This window comes from Protopterus annectens, chromosome 14.part0 (genome assembly GCF_019279795.1).
Source record: "Protopterus annectens isolate FY-2018-M chromosome 14.part0, PAN1.0, whole genome shotgun sequence".
Taxonomy (NCBI): domain Eukaryota; kingdom Metazoa; phylum Chordata; order Ceratodontiformes; family Protopteridae; genus Protopterus; species Protopterus annectens.
The window spans coordinates 534,286,724-534,313,087 of NC_056748.1; the positions used below are offsets into that span (position 1 = coordinate 534,286,724).

The 26,364-nt window shown below is 45.7% G+C and overlaps 1 protein-coding gene across 1 annotated transcript in view; it reads right to left on the minus strand.

The window, feature by feature from the left end:
- Positions 1–26,364, minus strand: part of BMS1 (BMS1 ribosome biogenesis factor) — a gene marked incomplete in the record, with an annotated part of 1,196,647 nt that overhangs the window by 701,051 nt on the left and 469,232 nt on the right. Inside the window, 2 exon segments of the mRNA XM_044056283.1 lie at positions 4,131–4,270; positions 11,167–11,366. Of these exon segments, the coding sequence (XP_043912218.1) occupies positions 4,131–4,270; positions 11,167–11,366 (340 nt within the window).

Sequence of the window (26,364 nt, forward strand, 5' to 3'; positions counted from 1 at the left end):
GTTGAGACCATAGGTTTTTTAGGTACCATTGAAGTTTCCTCATATGCAACTTTGCACATGGGATTAAAAGAATGCAAGATGCCATGAATCCCAGAGCCTGCAGGATTTTCCTTGCAGTAAGCCTGGTACTTTCTGCTAGAATTTTGAAGTACTGAGATAGTTGCCCTTGTTTTTCTGGCATAAGATAGGCCATCTGGGTGTTTGTGTCCAAGTTGGCACCCAGGAAGGTTATTTTCTGAGATGGTGTTAGCCTTGATTTCTCTTTGTTGATTGTGTATCCCAGGGCATGCAATAGCCGTGTCACATATGTCAGATGTTCCAGAAGTATGTGCTTGCTGTCCGCTTGGATCAGGCAGTCGTCCAAATAAGGGTAAATTTGTATCCCTTGAAGTCTGCAGTAGGCAATCACTGATGCCAGGCACTTTGTGAATACTCGGCGCAGTAGATAAGCCAAAGGGCAATGCAGAGAATTGATAGTGGATTGAACCTGCAAGAAATCTGAGGTATCTTCTGCAGCTTTGTCTGATTGGGACATGCAGGTATGCCTCCTTGAGGTCCAATGTTATCAGCCAAAACTCCTTGCCCAGCATGGGAAGAAGTTGCTGTAATGTGAGCATCTTGAATTTTGATGCAGTAGAAATGTGTTTAGGATGGATAAGTCCAAAATGGGTCTCCAGTCGGTTCCTTTCCTTGGTACCAGAAAAAGCCTTGAATAAAAACCTTGACCTTGTTCGTGAGAAGGTACCTCTTGAATAGCTCTCATGCTTAAGAGCTTTGAAATTTGTAGTTGTGCCTCTGCCCTTTGATTCTGTGGCAGGTTTGGCATGCCTCTCATTTTTGGAAGAGTGTGGAAATGAAATTTGTAGCCTCTGTTTATAATGTCCAGGATCCATTTGTCTGTTGTGACAATATGCCAATTGTCTGCAAATAATGCTAGCTTTCCTCCCAAAGGTGCTGCCAGCTGAAACGTGTTTGGGATGGAAATGAGGGAGTCATTGGGTTTGCTTCCTGTATTGTTGTGCACTGTCCTCACCACCTCTTGGTGCTGGAGTTTGCCATTGTCGTCCTCTATATGATCCTTGTGATTGCCCTCTGCCCCTTGTGCGTCTGTATCTACCTCTTTGGGGCTTGTCAGTGGCTGGAAAGGACCAGTTCTTTGAAGGCCAATTTCTGCTAAAACGTGGTGGTTGGACCTGGAAAAAGGTTTTGACAGTTTGCATGGATTTGGCTTTTTCTTCCATTTTCCGTAATATCTCCTCAGCATTAGTACCAAACAGCACATCCTTTTGTAAAGGAGCATCTAGAAGTTTAGCTTTCACATGATCAGGCAAGTTTTGTTCTCTAAGCCAAGCATGTCTGCGAATGACTGATCCCGTAGCAGCCGCTCTACTTGAAGCCTCTAGGGCTTCATAACCACATTGTAAAGTGTGCTTACCCACTTGCCCTGCACTATGCATCATATCCTGTAACTCCTTTAAATCTGGTTGTTCAGGTTGAGACATTTTGTTCCTTAATTGTGATAACAGGAACTGTTGATATTTAAGCATATGAAACTGACAATTTAAGGTCCTCATAGCTAGGGTGGCCGAGGTATATACCTTTTTACCCCACCTTTCTAAAGATCTTGATTCCCTTTCTGCAGGAAGTGGATTCTTGGCAGTGGAGGCCTTCAATCCCATGGGGCCTTATGAAATGGTTTCAGGGTCAGCATTATGGCTTTTGAAGAGAAATTGGTGAGAGCTGGGTACTCTGTAATACCTATCAGGTTTGACTGGTGCAGGAGGCAGAGAATCCGGGTTAAGGCAAGCCTCCGAATAGACATCATCCAGTATGTCCAAAACAGGGGGTATAGCCAGAGGTCTGTGTTGGGGTAACAAAAGAAATTCCCTAAGTCTTTTCTTAAAATCTGAAAAGTCTTGGCCTTCCCAATGGAAGTGTTCCCTCAAGGTGTGCAAGGTTTCCCCAAAGGAAAAATCCTCAGGAGGGGATACAGAAGGGATGGACTGTTCTGCATCCGAATCCTCAAAAGGAGAGTAAGAGTGTTCCTCTGCATCAGAATGTTCTGATAAAATGGATCCCTGATCAGAAGAGGGGGAATCTTCCTCCACTCTGGGTCTCTTGTCTGGAGGGGGTTGAGAACCTCTGATAAGAGTAATTAAATCCTCAGCCATTTTAAGCATCTGTTTTTTAGGCATGGGACCTGGAGATGGGCCCTGTGCAACAGGCCTCGTGGGATGCCTGGCTGCTTTGGATTTAGTAAAGGTCTTAATTGAAAAAGAAGAAGAGGGCCTAAATACACCATGGGTGGAGGTGGACCTGTCCACATTAGTAGGCTCAACATTAGCAAAGGCTTTGGTTGTAGTCTGGGAAAGGGCCGAGGTCCCAGCGGTCTCGGGTACAGAGGACACCGCCAAAGGAGTGTCGTCGGTAGTCAGGGACTGCAAAGGCGTCTCGCTGAGAACCGGACCACGTGTAGCCTGTTTTGGCGTGGTGTCTGCGGGGACCGCGGGTCTCGCGTGTCGGTCCTTTTCCTTGCGTTTTTTGGACAAAACGGTAGTCGGAGTGTCAGACGACATTTTATAATCAAAAGCTTTACCAAAGTAGTGTTGGGCGAACTCCGCCCGACACTTAATAGTGCGTTTATTGAAGGTAGCTCAAAAGCGACAGCCCGAGACGTCGTGGTCTGGGCCCAAACAAGGTATGCAGAGGGAATGGAAATCCTTATGCGGTATTTGCTTCCCACAAGAAATACAATTATTAACTTTTTCTGACATCGGTCTGAGGCAAGAAAAGTTTCCCCAATGGGGTACTTAGCTTTAATGAAGACTTCGGTTTCCAAAATTTTCGTAATTCAGGAGCTGGCCGACAGGCACTTGCGAACTGCTTCTGCTTCGGGCACCGCGCGGCAAAAAAGACTGGAGAACATGGAGTCGGCTGTGTCTTATATACTCTGGCCTCACTGACGTCAGAAGAGAATGCGACGACAACCGACGCTGGACCAAGACTTTGGAATTCGGCCGACCGAGGGACCGCCTGACGGCAGAAAACCCATCTGTGATTACTGCAGCTGTGTGCACGATGAACATCTGTGACATGTCGACCTAGTGAGGTAAATCCATACATCACACACACAGACACACAAAAAAGTATTGGCAATCTGGAGCATCATCAATTCACCTATGGCATATGTCAGGAAAGGTAAAATTCTTAAAAATGTGCCAGGTTCCTCTAGAATCCATAGATCCAAAGCTTTTCTGCAAATCTGAATGTGATCTAGTGTGAATGACCAGCTTGGTCAGACAAGACTGTAAACTGGATTTGTTAGCACAAGCCTTGCACTATAATTCTGCTTACTCCGTATGCTGTTTGTTGTCCTTCAGAACTTCAGCACTACACCCCTTTTGTAATTTGTGTTTCATTATACAATACTGTATATCGTAAATCCTGCCTCTTGCCCAAATCATGAACTGAAAATGCACATTTTTATTCAGACCACTAATCTGGATAGATAAAGAAAATTTGAACAGTTTAGGAAACTGCCTACAGAGGGCATAAAGCACTGCCTACATCTCCAGAGCACACACATGTAACTGAATGTTTTCTGGACGCTTGTCTGTGCATGAAACAGCACAAAGATCCTAACATGAAGGCATCCAAAGTCTGATCCCAGTGCGTCTCCAAATCCTGAAAGGAATTTATGGCTCATGTCTGCTTACCAAATAAGGATTACAAGCACAGGAGTTTCAACCTTTCTGCAACAATAAATACTTGCTAATCTTCAGGGTTTCCATCAGAAGTTATTTACTGTACTACTTCCAACATTCTGTACATGCCCCATATACGGAATAATACAAAGGTTTCCATAAACTACCTCAAAAATTAATCCAGCTACCTAGTCTTGACTGCTTTTACTTACAAAAAAAAAAATGCCTACACAACCTGAAGCAGCATCGTATCAAGTCAAGGCTAACAAAAGATATTTACTAATTCACTTACAATACAGTGACAAACATTTAAAAAAACTAACACTTGGATGGTAGACATCTTAAACCATGTAACAGCTGCAGGAAAATGCAGAAATTTGAAACACAAGCAAATGGTAAAAATAAATAATTTGCCATGTTTGATACCTCATATCTTGCACATCCTCTGCTCCTAGCGGCTTGGAATCCATGAAGAGGGACACTTTGCTTGATGCCATCTTGGTATCAATGGTGGCATGAGTGGCAATGAGGGTCTGCACCAGCTCCTGGGATGGCTTCTGCTCTTCCTACAAATAAGCAGTACAGTAAAAGCAAGGGTTTGTAGTTCACAGACTAAGTATACCAATGTTTGCATACTCAATGGCCTGCACAGGCTGCATTACATGTAAGTATTGAAACAAGAATCGAAAATGAGTTTCTGTACTGCAGTGAAACGTTCCCAGGTAAACAAACATCACTTACAGTTCACCGATTCTAAAATCACCATATATTTTTCACCTTCACTCTACATTAAAACCAACCTGAATTTCAGAGGAATTCAACTATGCTTTTCTCTTGCATATTAATTTATAATGCAGCATGTGCAAAAGTGTACCCTAAGAATATATGATTTTATATTAATTTATGAAGGATTTAACATAAAACATGAATCTTTAGACAGAAGTATTTAGGTAACATGGTTTTTAATGGTGGTATATGTACTTCTCATTCAGAGAAGGTTGTATATGCACACAGTCACTTTATATTAATTGCATTCTGTATTAATTGCTAATTAACATTCTTACTTTAATGGGTAAGTAACTCAATTCACCAAGTAGTGGGAGTATAAAAGGAATAGTTCACAAGTCTGTCCGCATCTGATGAAGTAACTTGCAAACGAAAACATAGTAGATAGGAGACGTTAATGCCTGGAGTGTATGTGGTTTTTGTTCATTTTCATTAAAGCTGTGTTTTCAAAGAAAACTGCTGGTATTCGATCCTTGGTGGTACCTGTGTATTTTGTTTCAACTAGTAATTTTTAGATTAAAAGCTCATTAAAATACATAGATCCTTGTATACGCGGTGTCAGTAAGGTGTTCATTTATTCACCCATTTCCCACTTCACCATAATCAGTACTGATAATACTGAAATTAGAATAAGGTAAACAAACAAGCCTGATTAACCTCTCTCTCCCTCCTAACAGGCCAAGTCCACGTTCCAGCACTGCGTGGGGTAGTACCAGTTGGCATGCTTTTCTTTCCTTCTTTTCTTTACTAATAATCACAGTAATCTAAAGAGAGGGGTCTGTTTATAAACGGAAGTAGCAAAGTTGAAACTAAAAAAAAAAAAAAAAAAAAAAAAAAAAAATGCATCGCCGCTTAGCTAGGGGTTAAACTATTCCTGGCACCATAAAGTGTGTTCTTCAAATTTTCCCTTAGAACTAGCCATTTTTTTTATTTTTGCACTCAAATCTGTTTCTTTGAGCTCAGCACTTGTTCAGAACTCGTTGTAAGCACTAAATAAGCTACAAATTAGTACAGTGCTCAATTTTCCTCACTTGTCTAGAGGAAAACTTTTTAGTACTTAATAAATAAGCACCTATCCAGGCATGTCTAAGGGTCAGCTTCCGGTGTTTTCTCCTGTCTACCTGATGAATCTGGGCATCTTGGGGCAATGCAACAATAGCCTCATGTACACAGACAACCCTCTCCTCTTATCACTAAACACTACAACCTGTGAGAGATGCACTTATATAGCCAAACTGGAAGCAAAGCTCTCTTCACCCAAAACTGGACTAGACAGTCAAAAGGAGAAGGTAAAGACTTGCACCACGCCACACTCATCACATAGTCCCTCAAAACCTACACCACCAAAACACACACATAGCAACACAAAACACACACCTACATTCGCGGAGGCTCTCAATAAAAATCTGCTAAAGCAACAGAGACCTCCAAAGCAGACACGCATGCAATCTCCACCCCTCAACACAACCCAAATGACACATAGCCCACAAACTCAATGTGCCACTCAACCATAGCCCATAAGGCATGACAATGTACTTGGCACTCTAGTCATAGGCGATTCTATAGTCAGGCACACTGATGTTCCAACTCACCAGGCTAAACAAGTTGAAAGTTACTGTCAGCTGCCTGCAGGGTGCCAGGATCCGCCACATAATGCACGCACTCAGGTCACTCCACAACAAGTACAAATATGACTCGTCATTGTCCATGTTGGTGTGAATGACCTGAGACGTACCTCCATGGACTACATGAAAAGAGACATGGAGGAGCTCTCTGATCTTGTAGCCCAGGCAGGTATGACCCTAGCCCTGAGTAGCATCCTTCAATCACCCACAATGATACCACAGTACAAGGATAAAATGATTGACTTCAACAATTGGCTAAGCTTCTGGTGTCATTCTAAGGAGATCCAGTATGTCTTCCTGGGATGACATGATCAACAGACCACGATGCTTTGTCAGAGGTGGCCTGCACCTGTCGCCCTTGGGATTCCTTGCCATCCCTACAGTGCCTTTTTAGGCAAGGTTCAAATGACAAATTCACCACCGTAACAGGTAAATCTGAGGGTAATGCTACTCAATGCTAGAAGTCTAAACCTCAAAATGCATTCACTTGAGGCACTCTTAAGATGGAGAACATCGACATCTGTGCAGTGACAGAGACCTGGTTAAAGGCTCCAGAGAGCACCCCTGCATTACCAAGCTACAATTCATACCACACCATTCAGCCACCTAATCTGGACTGAAACACTAAAGGTGGAGGTGTGTCCATATTCATTAAGGATATCCACACCTCCAGGCTAGTTGCTCAGCATAATGCATCCGAGATTATCCAAGTGCAACTAACTCTGGGCAAGAACGCAATCCAAATTGTAACTTGCTACAGATCCCCCACCATGTCCCAGGATTCCCACTCATTTCTTGATATACTGGAAAACATTAGGGTACCAACACCCTAATAATAGACGAGTTCAACTACCACACTATTAACAGGGAAAACTACTCATGTACCAACTCTTTTGTTCAACGTTTTCTGGAATTCATAAATTCCAGTGCCTTGGATCAACTTATCCACACCCCCACCAGAGGCAGCAATCTCCTAGACCTGGTCATCATCAACATGGGCGACTGGTGTTCCACACCAGAGGTCAATTCCTCATTGGTCAGATCCGACCACAAGCTAATCAGCCTAGACATCCACATCCCGCCCCCCATTAGGGAAACCACCGTCAAAAATTTCTCCAAAGTCAGCTTCACGCTTCTTAAGACAGAAGTGGCAAACTTCACGACACCCATGCAGACGGACAATAGAGGGAATCCTACACAAATGCACTTTATAAGCACTTACACGAGTGCATGGATTGTGCTAACCCTACAGAACCAAGATGCTATCCTCCAAAAAAAGGAAGCCAATCTGGTGGTCCCCTGCCACAAACAAACTCTACAATAGAAGAAAGAAACTGTTGCAAAAGAGAGTAAAATCTCATGACTGGAAGAACTCCCTGGTCAGCCTCAGTAAGAAGCTGAGAGCCTTCATAAAATCCTCCAAAGCTAGCTATGAAAACAAAATCGCCACTGATTCTAAAGACAACCACAAAGCATTCTATAGCTATGTCAAGAATCTCAATGGCAACACACAGATCTGCTCTGAGTTACAGCACAATGGCACTAAATATACAGAACCAACTGATATTGCCAACAACCTGGCAGATAGGTTCAGTGCTAACTTTACCCCACCCCATAAAGGGCCTATCGCTACACTGGAAGAATGCAAAGTTGCTGTAATCATTGCTGCACAGGTAAAAAAAAACACTCTCCAAAGCCAAGAACACAGCATCCATGGGACCTGACAACATCCCAGGCTGCATTCTACATGAACTACAGAATGAACTGGTACCCCACCTAAGCACTATGTTCAATCATAGCCTCACCTAAGGCTTTGTGACCACTGAATGGTGCACAGTGATGGTTATCCCACTCCACAAAGGGGGAGCCACCACGGACCCTGGGAACTACCACCCTATTAGCCTAACAAGCCTGGTCTGCAAGGCCATGGAACGTATCATCATGGAACTTACAAAAACACTGGTAATCTCCAAACTCTGGACCCCACCCAGTTCAGGTTTGTAAAAGGCAGATCATGTCTCCTAAACCTGAATGACTTCTTTGAAGCAGTCACCAAAGCCATAGACGAGGATAAGGTGGTTCACACAGCCTATCTAGAACTCGTCAAGGCTTTCGACACCATCCCCCATTCTGAAATTACAGATAAACTCACTAAACTAGGTATAAATCCCTATGTCACAAGATGGGTTGCCAACTGGCGCACTGACAAAACCCACACTGTGAAAGTAGCAGACTCCAAATCTGACTTCAGACCAGTGACAAGTGGAGTACCACAGGGTTCAGTCCTGGGTCCTCTCCTGTTTGGGATCTACTTTTCTGAAGTACAGGCTAACACAGAAGGTCTTTGGCTAATGAAGTTCGCAGATGACTGCAAACTAGGAGTCATAATTGAAACTCCTAACAATGTGGACATCCTACAAAAGGGCCTCACTGAGACAGATGCCTGGTGTCAAAGCCATGGCCTCAAGCTCAATGCCAAAAAGTGCACCGTCATCCCCTTTGGTAAAAACTCTGTACCCATGAGCTACCACATAGGTGGTAGACTACAACACCGAAAGTGTGATAGAGACCTTAGGACACAGGTGGACAGTAGTCTCTCCTTTGATAATCACATCGCCACAGTAGTCAGGAAATCCTTCTACCTGGCACACTTCATCACAAAAGGTTTCTCATCCAGGAAAAGAGAGGTCATTGTTCCCCTCTACTTGTCACTCAGACCCATTATAAAGTACAATGCCCCTTTTGGTATGTACCTCACAGGACATCTACAACAACTGGAAAGGCTGCAGAAATACCTCACAAAGAGGATTACCAGCCTCAAACAGTTGCCCTACGCAGACAGTCTCAAAAAACTCCAGCTTTACTCCGTTGCATATCGTCTACTCAGAGGCGATCTCCTCCTGACATACAAAGCTATGTCAAATCCAGAGCTGTTTGACATGCTCCACTTAAAGAAATCCCAATCCCTCTGAGCTACACGCTCTAGGGACCCTAATCTTGTCAGCACAATAAACAGAACATGCTGGAGGGATAGATTCCTGTCCCAGAGACTTCCCATACTCTGGAACAAACTACCTATCTATATCAAACAAAGCTCCTCATTAGCACTCTTCAAGAAAAATCTTGATGATTGGATGGGAAATAGGAAATTCACACCGGGGATCACCTCTGTGGATCTGCTCGACAGGAGCAAAGGAAAATAATTTTCTTGGGTGGCAAATGCCAGGGTACCTTTCTGGCTAGGCTTGTATAGGCCCTGGGGCCGATAGCCTAATATCTACCTATGAACCTATGTAATATATTACTTTGTGTACAGCAATCAGGCTGTGTGGATGGTATGTTTGTGAATGACAGCAGCAAAGGTGTAACACATTACTGTGGATACCATAGCAATTAAGGGATGCCTGTGAGTGACAGCAGCAAGGTTGAAATTAAAATACATTAAAGCAGCCACAACCATTTCTCACTTTCCTAATTAGGTTTTACTTCTCAAACTTAAATGCAATGATAATTTTATAGTTGCTCTACTAACAAATCATACCATATTTCATTATCAACCACACTCCCCCTTCTAATATTTCCATAGTTAAGCTGTCCCTTCTTTTCATTAATTTGCTAGAAATCACAGGTAATATTACACTATATTTTGCCACTTTATCTCTATCTGCTACATGCAAGCCGGGTCTATGTCTAATGAATGTTCAGCACTGCATATACCTATGCAAGCTACATACATGATGGTTTCTAAATGATAGTTACGAAAGCTATTGTAAAAGTTTTTTTCCCTCTCATGTATTTACAATTACCTATTTTTTTTTATATTTCTTCCGATATCATGTAACTGTATTTTATGTACATATTAAAACTGGTATTAAATGTAGAACTTTTTTCCCAGCAAGTAAAGATTAATAATAATAATAATAATTACTGTGCCACTGTAGCAATGTGATACATGAGCATGTATGCTTCTCCCTGAACCAGGATCACAAAGTTCAAAAGAATACATTACCATGGCCAAATATCTGGGGTAGGTGGTGTCGATTTGAATGACAGCAGCAAAGATGACAATGAAATACTCTGCTGTAGCTACTACAGTGACTGGGATGTGTGCTTGGTCCACTTTTAAATGTACATCTAAGGCAGCAACAAAGTCAAACTGAAAATGCACTACTTTGGCATTACAGCAATCAATGTATGTGTGTGGGTGTGATTGACAGCAACAAACTGGATTACATTACTGTGGCTACCATTTCGTTCACTTTCCTCAAAATCACAGAGGTGATTGTCAAAAGCAGCTACCAACATGTGTAGTCATTGTAACACTGGTTTTAGGGATTTTTTTCCCTCTTTGCAAGTACTTGTATTTTTCCTGACAGGACACCAGATTATTTCATCCTTCAATTAAACACACACGAGTGAATATGTTTTTTTACGGTAAATTGCATTGAAACAAATTTAAAGATATTACACATACATATGGTAAATTTAACAATACTTTAACATTACAAATGTAGTGGACAGCTGCATAAGATCTTTCCTGAAAGCAAATAAGTCATTCTCCTACCATTGTGAAAAGAGTAGCAATAATTTTTCCATTAAAAAACAGAAGGCACAACATTCAGTCAGCAATATGATCTGTCAGTTTCACAAAGTTAATGGCTAAATGATATGTGACATTTACTCTGCACTAGTTTTAAAAGATTTTTTTTTTAAATCTACTCTAAGTTATTTTTGTTTTGGTGACAAAATATTAAAATCTATGGATAAAGTTTACAAGTCAACTTATCTTGCATTGTAGCAATGCTGATGCCATAAACATTTCTGCACACAATAAAAAAAAAAAAAAAAAAAATCAGAAACAGCATAAATACTAGTTGTAAGGATGTGCACCTCTCACCCTGTGGGGAAAAAATGAAAATAATCTCACTTAGCAAACTCTTACAACTACAGGAGAAATATGGATACAGGTGTTTTACTGAAAACAGCTGCAAATCTGCAGAAGGTCAGCATGTTAAAAATCATGTAAAGTTTCAGTTTTCATCAAAACTCACCTCCTCCTGGCTTTCCTTCACTCTCCCACCTCCCACATCAATATACACAGCATCTTTGTCATAAACAACTCCACCAACTCCAGACATAGGGGCATAAATTTGTTTCTCCTTTTCATTTAGTGAACGCTTCTTCAGCTGTTCTGGCAACGGACATGGGTCAGGCAGGAAGCTGACATCACTCAACGCAAAGTCACCAACACCTGGAGAAAAACAGATAACAGAAGTAAAAGATGAGGACACAGACTACAAATTCCTATCTGAAAATATGCATACTAGGATTTTCTAAAATGGACACTGGTATTACAGATCTAGTGCATGTGCCACCTCCTACCTTACCCAGCACAGCAGTTAAAAAAACACATGCAAGCAGACAGACATAATCTTTATTTGCAGTGGTGGGTATAATCTCTCCCTTCGGAATGCACCAACTTAAGAACTTTCTCCCCTGAATGCCTCGATCAGTGAAGGAAAAAAGTTTCATACAGCTATCTTATAAGTTAATAAGAAGTTATGTACTCACCATAACGTTCCATCTGAGTAGGTAGCTTCATTTGTCTGCAACCTGTGGGTCTTGGATCCGATAGCGGATCCGAGCCGGCAACTTGTTTCAAGCTAATGGATCCGAACTCCTAGCTCCTCCCCTCACCCATAATCCCCTGCTAACCCTCCATGACCTCAGATCGAGTTTGCCCCTCAATATATACCCAAAAAAATGGGTATCCAACTAAAAATAGATCCGAAGAAGGCCAGGGGGAAGGAGGGGGGTGGTTGCAGACAAATGAAGCTACCTACTCAGATGGAACGTTATGGTGAGTACATAACTTCTTAATCTGAAGTAGGGAGTTCATTTGTCAGCAACCTGTGGGACAGAGTCCCCAGCTACCTGCACCTTGGGTGGCCATCATGGAAGGATATTGCGAAGCACCGCAGAGCCAAAGGATGCTCTCCCTCTAGAAATCACGTCCAGTTTGTAGTGGTTAATAAAGGTATGAGATGAGGCCCAAGTGGCTGCCGAACAAATATCATCCAATGGAACTCTAGACTTGAAGGCCGCAGAAGTAGAGATGGAACGAGTGGAATGTGCACGAACTCCTTCCGGTGCGGGTCTCCGAGACTTGATACGCCCATAGGATACATTGAGAAATCCAGCGTGATAAAGATACTTTTGAAATTGCTTTCCCCAAATTAAATTTGGCAAAGGAAACGAACAGCTGGTCGGATTGTCTATGACCAGCTGTTCTATGAGTATAAAAGCGAAGCTGCCTATGAACATCTAATGAGTGCAGCTTGTACTCTCCCTTATTCTGATATTTAGGGAAGAAAACCAGTAAATTTATGGATTGATTTATGTTGGTTTCCGATGCTATCTTGGGAAGAAAAGAAGGATTGATCCTGAGGTACACTCTGTCTGGGTGAAAGATCAAATAAGGAGGCTTCACAGAAAGAGCTTGAAGCTCGGAAACTCTTTGCTGAAGTGATGGCTACAAGGAATGCTGTTTTCCAAGACAAGAATTTGAGATCTACTGAAGCAGCGGGTTCAAAAGGTGGAGCAGTCAAGGCTTGAAGAACTAGTGAAAGATCCCATGGTGGTACGGCTTCTTTTACAGGGGGTCTAAGTAAGAAGGTGCCCTTGAGAAAGGTTTTACACAACTTGGCCGACATCAAAGGCCCTGTATCATGTCCCACATGGTAATGTGATATGGCTGCAATTGCACTTTGACAGTTGAACAACTAGCGCCTTCCTGAAAGAGTTTGGTTAGGAAGTCTAATATGGACGGAAGAGGAGCCGTAAAGGGATCTAGATCATGATGCTCCGCCCAGATGGAGAAACATTTCTATTTACTGCTGTACACCTTCCTGGTGGAGGGCTTATGCGCCGCCACAAGGATGGCTTTGACTGGTGAAGAGATACCGGGAGTCCTAACTAGGAGTGGAACTGGAGCAACCAAGCTGTCAGTTTCAGATTGTCCAGGTTTGGAGTCGGTAAGTTCAACGGATGGGAGATGAGATCCGGACTGGGATCTAGAATCCAAGGAGGATTCACAAGGTGAGACCACAGGTAAGGGAACCAAATTTGCCAAGGCCAGAATGGGGCAATGAAGATCATCCTGCTCCCCAACCGCGAGGCTTTCTGTAAGAGATGTAGCATCAGGGGTAGAGGAGGATAGGCATAAAGTAGACCGGGTGGCCAAGCATGCGCCAGAGCGTCTCTTGGAGTTTCCCCTGGGGGGGGGATTAGAGTGAAGAAATTGCCGCATTTGGTGTTTGATGGAGACGCAAAAAGATCGCAGCAGGGTTGCCCCCATATTGCGAATATCTGCTTCACTACTAGTGGATTGAGAGACCACTCGTATGGGGTAAGAAGGGTGCGACTGAGTTTGTCCGCTAGGATGTTGGTCTGTCCCGGAATGTGCGTTGCAATCAGAAAGCGGTTGGTGGAGATCGCCCATTCCCACACTCTCATGGCTTCGCAGCATAGAGGGTAAGATCTGGTTCCCCCCTGTTTGTTGATATACCAGACAACCGACATGTTGTCCGACTGAATTGCAATCGTTCCTATGGGGAGGAGATCCTGAAGTGCTTGCAGCGCGAACAGCACCGCTCTCATCTCCAGAACATTGATATGCAGGGAGGTCTCTGTGTCGTTCCACGTGCCTTGGACTGTCCTGCCTGAATAATGCCCCCCCCACCCGAGGCGGGAGGCGTCCGTGGTCACCGTGGCGAGAGGGGGAGAGGTGCAGAAGGGACGGCCCGTATGGAGGTCCGAGGCTTGGAGCCACCATAATAGAGCCTTCCTGCAAGCCTTGCTGATAGCAATGGGGTGGTGAAGAGGAAGGGATAGAAAAGACCACTGCACTAGAAGTGTCCATTGCAGTACCCGCATGTTCAGACGGGCGCATGGAAGGAGCGTAATCGCTGCCGCCATGGAGCCTAGTGCCCTCAGGACCAATTCCGCTGGTGCAGTCTCTGATTGGAGGATAGCCCGCACATGGAGTTGCAAATTCCAGATTCTCTCGGAAGTTAGAAAGGCTCGTAGCTCTCTGGTGTCTATTCTGGCTCCTATGAATTCTATGACTTGTGTTGGGGCCAGAAGGGATTTGTCGGCATTGATAGTGATGCCCAACAGTGGGGCTAGGCTGAGAAAGAAATCTCTGGCTGAGCAAAGTAGATGCCTTGTTGGAGCGGTCAGGAGCCAGTCGTCCAGGTACGGAAAGACCTGTATTCCCTGGAGTCTCAGGTGGGCCGCAATCACTGCTAATACCTTGGTGAACACCCTGGGGGCTGTGGTGAGGCCAAAGGGAAAAATCCTGAACTGGTAGTGACTGGCTCCCAGCCGGAAGCGGAGGAACCTCCTGGATCGTCTGTCCATTAGAATGTGGTAGTACGCATCCTTGAGGTCTATAAAGCACATCCAATTGTTCTCCCTTAGAAGGGGGAGAACAGATTGAAGAGTGACCATTCGGAATTTTTCCTTGGTTACTGACAGGTTCAAGCGGGGAAGGTCTAGGATTGGTCTCAAGTCCCCCGTCTTTTTTGGCACCAAAAAGAACCTGGAGTAGAACCCTAATCCGAGCTAGTCTTGGGGGACGGGCTGGATGGCTCTTTTTCTTAAGAGCTGCTGAATTTCTGCAGCTGTGGCCTCCCTCTGATCGGGTGGTACATCGGGGAGGTTTTTGAATTTGGGGACATGGAGTAATGGTATTTTGTACCCTCTGGATATAATGCGAAGCACCCAGCGGTCTGTCGTGATGGACTCCCATGCCGCTAGGTGCTTCGAGAAGCGCCCCCAGACTGCCTCCAGAGTGGAGCAGCCGGGCAACCCTTCAGGGCTGCTGCGCGGGCCATTCAGAGAAAGGTTCTCTGGACCCAAAGTTTCTCGGAGCCCCTCTGCCCCTGGGGCGGCGTCCTCCCTGTCCTCCTCTGCCACGGAAGGACTGGTTGTCCGGAGCGAGTTGGGAATGTTGCGATTTCCGGAACCACATCTTCTTCTGACCCTTTTGGTTCTTCGAAAAGGACAGCTGGGGAGCAGAGAAGCGGACTCCGACAGCAGACAACGTCTTCCCATCTTTCTCGCTCTGGACAAGTGTCTCGCGAACCGTTTTGCCAAAAAGGGCAGAACCATGGAAAGGGGTGTTCGCAAAAGACGCTTTAAAAGGCTCCGCAAAGTCACAATGACAGAGCCAGGCCTGACGTCTCATGACTAGGCCTGCTCCGCTAGCCCTAGCGGCTCCCTCTGTGGCGTGGGACAATAGCCGCATAGAGGTATTTGAGTTTGATCTCAGAGTGGCCATTCGGGTGGAGTACAATTGTTTGTCATCCGCCGACATGGACTCGGGAGGGGAGGCAGCGTATTCTTTGATAAGATCCCGCTGCATCCTGACGACATGTGCCATATAGTTCAGAGACCTTACCGAGAAGGTCGCTGAACTAAAAACTCGCTTCCCTAAGCGGTCCATCGAGCGGGACTCCTTGCTCAGTGGATGGACTGAGGGGCTCTCCTGAGCCAATTCCCTCTTCGTGGCTGCCGCCGTCAACATGGCATCTACGGGGGGGCCCTTACTCCAGTGTGATCGGTCTGAGGGGGGGCTAAGTATTCTATCCGGGCATTTTGGTATTGGCTCCACGGTGTCCGGATCCTTCCATGCCCTGGTGGTAATGAGGTCCACCAAGGGGTCTGCCGGAGGGGACACCCAAGAGGTAGACGGGCCTGCTTCGAATGCCTCCAGAAACACGGACTCGTCGGAGGAAGACTTGGGGGCAGACCACCCACCTCTGATCCTCAGCATCTCCATGATGTCTCCAAAGGAGACATCCTCAGGGGGTGATCTTGGGGAGCCTTCCCCTTCCTCCAAGTCCGTGTCCTCAGTTAAGGACTCAGGGGAGTCCACGTGCCTCCTCTTGCACTTATGCTTGCGGGGCACTTCCTCGGGGGGGGCTGTCCGAGGAGGCCTCGCCAGCTACATCCTGTTCCAATGGAACCATCTGGGACATTGAAGCAGGCTGTCCCTTTGGCCGGGTGATGGAAGCCTGGCCCAGCAGAGAGGGAGTGCAAGTAGGAGCAGAGACAAGGACCGGGGGTCCGGATGCTCTCAACAGAGCGCTCTCCACTACATCAAAAGCCGAGGGGGGAACCAATCTCTCTTGGATCCGAAAGTAGGTTCCCACTCGGATCCGATGAAGGGATCGGAACCGGCACTGAGACCATCGGATCCGAAGGACCAGTGCGCTCCGACCTGGACGGAGCCGAAGGCACACTGAATCCCTTGGATCCGAAGCTCGGGCCACGGCTCCGAGAGGTCGGATCCGACAGGCTCGAGGGCAGGGTCGGATCGGAAGTACCAAGTACCGTCGGTGCCGACCCACCCCCGGCTCCAATGCTGCTCGGCTCCGAATGCTCCGAACCCGGGTAGCGGGTCGGAGAAGGAGCAATAGGATAGAAAAAAGGTGTCGAGCTCCTCCCCGAAGGGGGGGGGGGGGCAAGAGCACTCCCATCTGCAGCTGGGCCTGGATGAACCTTCGCATCATCCGGTCCAAGTCTGCATCGGACATACACCGAGGCAGGCCTGGAATGCCGTCTCGATGACCTCGAAGGAGATCGGGCCTCCTCCTCCTCGGGCCCTGAGGAGAAACAAGGGGATCGGAGCAGAGGAGGAGGAGACCTAGAAGCAGTGGAGGGAGAAGCCCGCTTAGCTGGCGGGGCCGAAACGGAGGTCTCGGCCCGTCGCTTGTGGTGCTTCTCCCTCCTGGCCTCCCTGTCCTCCGACACTTTAGTGGGAGTTTGAGTCCCGGACGGAGGAAGGGGGGCAGGAATGGCAGCAACCACAGCCTGTGGTGGAGCCACGGGAGCAGCGGAGGCCGGAGCCGAGTCCGGGGGTAAAAGTCCCGCCAGGATCAGCTTCGACCTCCGCTCTTTCAGTGCCCTGGGGTTGAACGCTGCACAAATGGTACAGCCTGAGGTGAGGTGTTCAACCCCAAGGCACCGAACGCACCGAGTGTGGCCATCAGCCGGGGAGAGCTTATGGCCACACTCGGTACATTTAGAAAAAATGACTTTTGGGGCCTCAGCCATACTTAAAGAAAAGTAATGTAACACACACACACAGGCCCCAAAACACAACACACACACTCTAACGACCAGCGAAGGGAGGGAAAACTACTTAAAAGAAAATATATTACTCTAAAGGGTACCCAACACTTACACATAAGATTTTTGAGAAAAATTAAGAAAGTTGACAGAAACTGCCAAGACTAGATGAGCTCGCAAGAATCCAGCTATCCACAAGTGCAGCAAACTAGATCTGGGTCATGGAGGGTTAGCAGGGGATTATGGGTGAGGGGAGGAGCTAGGAGCTCGGATCCATTAGCTTGAAACAAGTTGCCGGCTCGGATCCGAATTCGGATCCAAGACCCACAGGTTGCTGACAAATGAACTCCCTACTTCAGATCAATATTTTCAGACAATGACAATTTAATTACATGGCAAAATACAAATGCATAAAAATCAACAAAACAATCAGCTACTGAACTGCATGCTGTGTAGTAAGAAGGCATACATCGGGTACTATACACTGATTAGCATGCTAGAATGAAGACATGTTTTATGTTGCTTCATCTGTTTTTTTTTTTTTTTTTTTTTTGTGGCAAGATTAGGACACTTGCTTTTCCAGGGCTTATTGCAGAGAGCATCAGCTATTCCTTGGAGCTCATCCAGAAATGTCTATTTCCTTTGACCACTTTACTCTTCACATATAGATCACCAGCACTCCTCATCTAGTAAGTCAACTGAAAACTGACTGGTCAGTGGACATGGAAGACAGAGATGGGAGAGGAGTGGACAGACACAACAATGCTGACTATGGAGACTGCTGCTTTTTTTTTTTTTTTGTCTTAGTGCAGCCCAACTCGCCCTTGTCAAGCTGAGTAATGTATGGAGATGCAGGTATTCAGCTTTCATTACGACACTCTGCCACAACAGCTCTACCTGTATTGCTTGCCACCCAAGGTCTGTTCTACTGCTCCTAGTCTCTACCAGAGGTTAAGACACATGACACTGCCAGTGTTTTCCCACACACTCCTCCCAACAGAGAGGAGTACAAGTTGCCTCATCATTCCTCACCCCTTGTCAGCACCTCCAGCAACCAGGGTGCTAGTCAAACTCAAGTATTTGTGTTACTACCAAGAAGCCAACTTGTTACTTTAGTTTGTTGCTTCAACTTGCAGAAAAAAACATCTCAGCAAGGTGTACACACACGTGTACATGCACAGTAGCATTAAGACACATTTACACTTTCTACCCCATTAATAATTTGCCAGGGAAAGAAAAAAATAAACATTTCATTAACTTTTCTCTCTTCTTGCTTATAACTATCTTAAAACATTACCACACCCACACAATCATCTCTGTGATATAAATATAAAAACTGATTAGAAAAGAAAAAAAATGTGGAAACAAGAATAGAAAACAAAAGAATGGAAAAGGGTAAAGTGAAAAGACACCCATTACCCAGGAAAAAAATATAAAAGTTGAGGCCATGATTATTTTAACTACAACTCTGACTGCATTATGCATATCCCACTGATCTAATGAAAAAAAAAATTTAAGACAAATTGACCATTACTAAGCAAGCAGAAATACTGGAAATGGAACATTTTCAAGTTTTCTAACGTGTAATTTTACCCCCTTGGCCACTAATCCAATTGTTATTTAAGTTTATCATAAAGATCTACCATAACGAACATCATGATATTTTACTTGTATAAGAAATTAGAGTTTTCGGTATTAGACATAACAACCTGACTTATCTGGCACCAATGGACAATCTGGGCACATCCCAACAACAGTGAAATAAATTACTGCATGGATATTACATTTATAACAATATGCACTGACTTTGGAATTTATGTTCAAAAGTCTTAAGGATGAATAGTACAGGCCACTGAAGCACTATATACAGATTTATGCCAAGTAGTTTTAATAAGGAATCGGTACTCAACATTAAAAAGAATATGCAATACTTTCTCCCATTTCAGTTTACCGGGACAATCATTATCTGGGCATTAGAGTCAGTGGCACTGAATACCATGGAAAGTTGTTTCTTTCTATTCAAGAACTAAGACAGTGGTTCTTACTGAAGGATACATACGAGTTAAATATTTCACTCATTAAGGTTTGACACAACGTTCAATCATTCATTTGCGCAAAATTGTCCCAGTTAAATAACAAAGTAGCAAAATAAATAAACAATAATGCAGAACTTGGAAAATAGAGTGGCTTATTAGAAGATTCCCATTGTATATAAATGCACTTAAATTAATATTGACCATGCAACAAGAATAAACAGAAAATGGGGAGAAATTCAGTCAATGTGTGAATAAAGTAAATTCTGTTGGCATATTTTTTCACTAATACTGACCTCATGGCTGTCTGTAAAAGTATTATTAAACTAAAACTGAGTAATACGAATTAAAATGTGATGATATACAGCACTGGACATTTGGGAAGGACAAGTCATATACGTCACAGACTACATAGTAATCCTCAAATAAAAAAACTTCTCATAGTGTTTGTTTGCTCTTTTTAACCATTTTACCTTGAGGAGTTAAATCAATTTTAAACAGCAAAACTCTGCAGCCTTTTTACTTTTAAGGACCTAATAAAGAAAACTTACTATCAAATCTATTCATCTCAGACTGTATTATGATCAAATAAACAGAAGTTATGTAGTTATCATAACATAAATTCACAGGCAAGTACTAGGCTAGCTGGCTAGGCTTAACATGGCCCGTAAGGGCAATTTCTCTTTTTGTGCTCAAAACAACCTATCCCATTTGGTTATAGATTAGCCATACCCATCCCATGGTCCGTAATTACATATTACTCCTAATGAGAATAAAGTACAGTTGTGTACACTTACCATAAATGTAGATGTTAGAGTGTCTTCACTGTTGCAGTCATCACTGTAGGGTTCTTCCTGCCGGCAGGCAGTCCTCGGTCAGCCAGAATCCCAAAGTCTGGGTCCGGGGTCGGCTGTTCAGTCATGCTCCCTGATGTCAGAGCGCTAGGAGTACAAAGCTACCAGCCGATGCCATGTTCTCCAGTTTTTCTTGCCCCAGATGTCAGGTGCCCAAAAATGAAGGCTAATAGTAAAACAAAAAAAGTAACGTACAACAAACCCCATACCCTGAAGCAAATACACCTCAGAAGAAGGGTGAAGTAGGAAACCACACTAATGAAAATATAAGAGGGGTCAGGAGGGAGGGTAACCCAGACTTAAACAGTGAAGACACTAGAACATCTACATTTATGGTAAGTGTACACAACTGTACTATGTTCATCGTGTTTCACTGTTGCAGTCATCACTGTAGGGTTGAATCCCAAAGCTGAGATAAAGGGTGGTGGTTATAGAGTAGAAGGGGCGGTTAGAAGGCCCTGCAAGACTGCAGAAGCAAAGCCTGCCCTAGACTTAGAGTAAAGAGGGAGATTGTAGTGCTTAGAGAAAGTATGCACTGAACTCCAAGTTGCAGCTTCCAAAATATCTTAGGTAGGTACTCCCCTGAGAAAGGCAGCTGAAGTAGCAGCAGCTCTGGTAGAGTGAGTCCTAATTTTTCCTGGGATTTGCTTTCCATGATGAGAGTAACAAAATCTGATTCCATGAGCAATCCATTTAGAAATGGTCTGTTTTGAAACAGCTTTGCCTTGGGAATTTGTTGCATAAGAAACTTTTAGTTATGTACTTACCATAACTTCGGATGTATGGGATCCATCTCGCCTACATTCATGACAGATGGGTTCGGAGCCGATCCATCGGCTCCGACTCGGCAACTTATACACTAGCACGAAGTCTCTCATTGGCTGGGCTACTCCCTATCCCAGGATGCACTACACCTGCTTCCCCAGATCTTGTTTGTTCGCTTTCATACACCCATGTAAACACAGAAAACACTATTAGTCACTATAACCAACTAAAGTTCTTCAAGAAAGAACGCCAAGAAAAAAGTGACTACAGCTCCTCTAAATCCAAATGGAAGGGGGAAGGAGGGTGGGTACTTATGAATGTAGCGAGGTGGATCCCATACATCCGAAGTTATGGTAAGTACATAACTAAAAGATGTAATGGGATCCTATCTCGCCTACATTCATGACAGATGGGACAGCGTCCTAGCACCTACATCCCGGGTGGCTCATTGGAACACACTCTTGAGAACTGTGGAACCAAAGGAACCTCTGCCTCGAGAAACCACATCCAATTTGTAATGAGAAATAAAAGTGTGCGGAGAAGTCCAGGTTGCCGCAGCACAAATATCATCTATTGATAACTTGGAGTGAAAAGCTACGGAAGTAGCCATTGCCCTGGTAGAATGAGCCTTGACTGGAAAGGGAAGGTCTTTATTAGCCTGTGAATAAATAAAAATGATACAATCTTTAATCCATTTAGATATGGAGGCTTTTGTTACTGGTTGACCCAATTTGTTCGCTGCAAAAGAAACAAACAACTGATTTGATTTCCGTTTGAGCGGTTCTATTCAAATAAAGACGTAGTTGTCTATGTACGTCCAATTGATGCAAAGTATATTCTGCGTTATTGGAGAATTCTGGGAAAAAGACAGGGAGTTCTATAGTTTGTTGCATACAGAAAGAGGAGGCCACCTTTGGTATAAATGCAGGGTTTAATTTCAATGAAACTCTATGCTTGTGAAAAATCAAATAGGGAGGATCAGAACAAAGAGCTTGAAGTTCTGAAACTCGCCTAGCAGATGTTATGGCTACTAAAAAGGCTGTTTTCCAAGACAGAAATTTTAAATCACAAGTAGCAGCTGGTTCGAAAGGACGGGCAGTTAGGGCAGCAACAACCATATTCAAATCCCAAGGGGGAACAGGCTGAGATAAAGGAGGCCTAAGGAGCCAAGCCCCTTTAAGGAAAGCCTTACAAAGTTTGTGAGACATCAATGAAGGTTCAAAAGAAGCATGAAAATTAGAGATCGCTGCTAATTGAACCTTAATGGTAGAAACTGAAGAGCCCGACTGAAAAAGGGAGGCCAGAAAATTCAGAACCTCCAATACTGGTGCAGTGAGAGGATCTATACCCCGTTCTTGAGCCCAGAAGGCAAACCTTTTCCATTTACTGGAATAAAGTTTGATGGTGGAAGGTTTATGAGAAGAAGACAGTATGTGGACCACGTCCGGCGAAAGAGCATTGTCTCGGATGGAAGTGGAGTAACCATGCTGCCAACTTCAAGGACCTGAGAGACGGATGACGCCGTCCTGACTGGTGAGTCAACAGGTCTGGCACCGGATCCAGAAACCATGGACCTTCTATCGCATGCCTCTGTAGGAAGGGAAACCAAACTTGACGAGGCCAGTGCGGGGCAATCAAAATCATCTCGCTCTCCAAGTAAATGGCCTTCTGTATCACCCTCGGTAGGAGGGGGAACGGAGGGAAGGCGTAGAGAAGACCGGGGGGCCAAATGCGAGTCAGAGCGTCCCTGGGAATCTGTCCCTGAGAAGGAAACAGTGTGAAGAACTCTCTGCATTTCGCATTGTGAGGGCTGGCAAACAGGTTGCAGCAAGGAAGACCCCATCTGTCGAAGATTTTCGCAGCTATACTCTGTTTGAGGGACCACTCGTGGGGTAAAAGAATGGTCCTGCTTAATCTGTCCGCAATCACATTGGACTTCCATGGTATGTGCGTTGCCATTAGAAAGCGGTTGGTAGCTAGGGCCCAGTGCCAAAGTCTCATGGCTTCTCTGCATAGTGGGTAAGACCTGGTTCCACCTTGCTTGTTTATGTACCACACCACCGACATGTTGTCGGATAGGATAGTAATCGGGCCCTGTGGGAGAGCGTGATGGAGAGCTTGGAGTACCAATAGTACCGCTCTCATCTCCAGGACATTGATATGCAAATGCGTTTCCTGGATCTGCCATGTGCCTTGGACCGACCTGTCCAGGTAATGACCCCCCACCCTACCTGGGAGGCGTCCGTAGTCACAGTGGCAATGGGACGTTGAGGTATAAAGGGTCGCCCCTGGTCGAGATTTGATTGGAGAAGCCACCAATGAAGATCTCGACGGCAACTTTCCGTGATTATGATTAAGTGGTTCAAGGGAAGTTCCTGATAGGACCATTGAACCGACAGTAGCCATTGTAAAATTCGCATGTGAAGTCTGGCCAAGGGAACTAAACGTATGGTCGACGCCATCGAGCCCAACAGTTGTAGGATCCGATGGGCCGGGGCTCTTTGTAGGGGGAGACAGGATTTGACTTGATCTTGTAAGACCTGAATTCTTGCTGCCGGTAAATAGGCGCATTCTTTTGTGTCTAAGTCTGCGCCTATGAAAGTAATACGCTGAGATGGCTGTAGTACAGATTTTTGCAAATTGAACGTGATCCCCAAGAAACGGCCCAAGGTGAACGTGGCTCTGAGCGCTTGGAGTAGTAGCTGCTCGGAGGTGGCAGTAAGGAGCCAGTCGTCTAGATAAGGAAACACCTGGAATCCCAGACTTCTCAGGTGAGCAGTTACCACTGCCAGACATTTGGTGAACACCCTGGGGCTGTGGTGAGACCAAAGGGCAGTGCTCAGAATTGAAAATGACTGGCTCCGAGGCGGAAGCGTAAATGTCTCCTGGACTCTTGAGCTATGGGAATGTGATAGTAAGCGTCCTGGAGATCTATGGAGCACATCCATGCATTTTTTTTCCAGCAAAGGAAGAATAGATTGAAGAGTGACCATTCGGAATTTGGACTTCTTTACGAAACGATTCAATGAACTGAGGTCCAAAATGGGCCTGAAGTCCCCTGTCTTTTTTGGTACCAAAAATAACTGAGTAAGTTCCTGATCCGATCTGGTCGATGGGGACAGGCTGGATGGCTCTTTTTTCTAGCAGCTTTGAAACCTCTAATGCTGCCTGATCCCGCTGACTGGGTGGTACGTCCGGGATTTCCCTTAAAGAAAGGGGGGGTTTGTTGAAGGGTATGATATATCCTCTGGTAATAATGCAAAGCACCCACCGATCGCTTGTTATGGATTCCCAAGCTTGTGGGTGCGCCGCAAAGCGACCCCCGACTGGCTCCGGAGTTGCACAGTCGGGCAACAACTCAGGAACGCTGGTTGTATGAAGAACCACGAAAGGAATCGCGGTCTCCAGAGTTACGGGGGCCTCTGCCACCTCTGGGACGGCGTCTTCCAAAATCCCCCCCCCCCTGCCTCTGGAGGGGGAATCACTGGGTGGAGTAGAGAAAGACTTTTGGGATTTTTTAAACCACATTTTCCCTCCTCTCCCAGCCTTGGGATAAGGCCTGGAAGGAGCGGAAAAACGGGCCCCAAGTCTTGCCCTCCTGCTCGCACCGAGTTAGTGTGTCCTTCACCTTGGGTCCAAACAAAGATGACCCATCAAAGGGGGCGTCGGCGAAGGAAGACTTGAAGGCCTCCGTGAACGAACACAAGCGTAACCAGGCTTGCCTCCTGAGGGCAACGCCTGTTCCGCTCTCTACTGCCTTCGGCCGCATACGAAATGAGCCTCATGGACGAGTTAACGATAGAAGAAAGGGTAGTCATCTGTGCGCCAACAGTCGGGGCCAGCGCCTCAGGTAGATTACCAACAATAGAGTCATTTAGCTCTTTGAGAAGATCCCTTTGGAGCCTCGTAAAATGACATAAATAGTTCAGCGACCGTAAGGTAAAGGCCGCTGAGGACAGGGTACGCTTCCCGTACCTATCCATACTCCTAGAATCCTTATTAGGAGGATGAATAGACGTCGAAGCCTCTGCCACGTCCTGCTGTGTGGCAGAAGCCACCACCAAAGCATCTACAGGCACACCCTTTGTGAGAAATTCCTTCTGGGGGGGGCTGACAAAATTTATTGGGCCTCGCAGGCACCGGTTCCACAGAATCAGGGTGTTCCCACACCCTTCGAGAAACCAAATCAAGGAGTTCATCGAAGGGCGGAGACACCCAGGAGGCGGAAGGCTGGGCCCCAAAGGCCTTGAGGAAGACTGACTCCTCAGCTGAAGGGGTTTTGGCTTGCCAGTCACCTCTCTGTCTCAGAATCTCCAAGATATCTGAGAAGGAGATATCATCCGAAGATGATTTGGGGGACCCTTCTGCGTCATCGAGGTCAGTATCCGATGTAATAGACTCATCTTGGGAGTCTACGTGCTTCCTCTTACACAATTTCTTCCGTGGGGGTTCGTCCGAAGCAGTTTCGGACGGACCACCCGGAAGATCCTCAGACCCTGGGGCCCCGCTGCCGGGGGGCTGCAACACAACAGAGGCACCAGTCTCCAAATCTAGGGACGGTGAGGTAGAATCTTGTTGAACCGGCAAAGGCATGGCCAGCGCGCTCCTCATGGCCTCAAAGGCCGGACCTCCAGAATCCAAGGAGGTCACTGGTCTAGAGGCCACGATGGCACTGGGAATTCCAGCAGCCGATGCTCCGAGAGGAAGACTAGGCACCGAAGCACCTAATCCCAAAGTATTCCCCTCGGGCCCGGCTGAAGAGGTCGCAGTGCCAAACCCTGAACCGGAGGACAGGGTAGGAAGCATAGTCGGAGCCGAAAGGCCTGTAAGGGGTCTCTGCTCCGACTGTATGGCTCCACATTGCTCCACCACCACCGGCTCCAACGGCTCCGAAGAGGTTGGAGGAGGAATCAAATGTGTTGGAGGGGGGATCGGCTCCGAAGCAAACTGTGCTGGAGCCGAGACCATTTTAGTAAACACTGGAGATTGGAAAAGCCTCTGTAAAACCCTATCCAGGTCCGAATCTGACAGTCCGAGGATTTAGAGGAGGTAGACACTCGAGAAGACTTTCCTCTCGGCTCCGAGAGAGAAGGGGACCGGCTCCGAAACGGCTCCAATACTGTCGGCGCCGACTCCACTACAGCATGGACCACCATCGGCACCGAAGGAGCCTTCTTCGGAGCCGAGGGGGAAGAGTCTGAGCTGCACACTTCCACCGGCTCCGAAGCCATTGGAACCGATGGAGGTGATTCACCTCGATACTCCAACTTGCGGCTCCGAAGGCAATGGAGCCGAAGTAGGAGGTACCGAGGCAGACCCTTCGACCCTCGGCCCCGAAGTCAGTGGAGCCGAGGAAGAAGAGGTCAATTTAGTCTTTTTAGAGGTCGGCTCCGACGGACTTGTCGGTGCTGACGATCTTTTCTTTGGAAGCAACAGGAGGATTTAAGGCTTCCTCAAACGA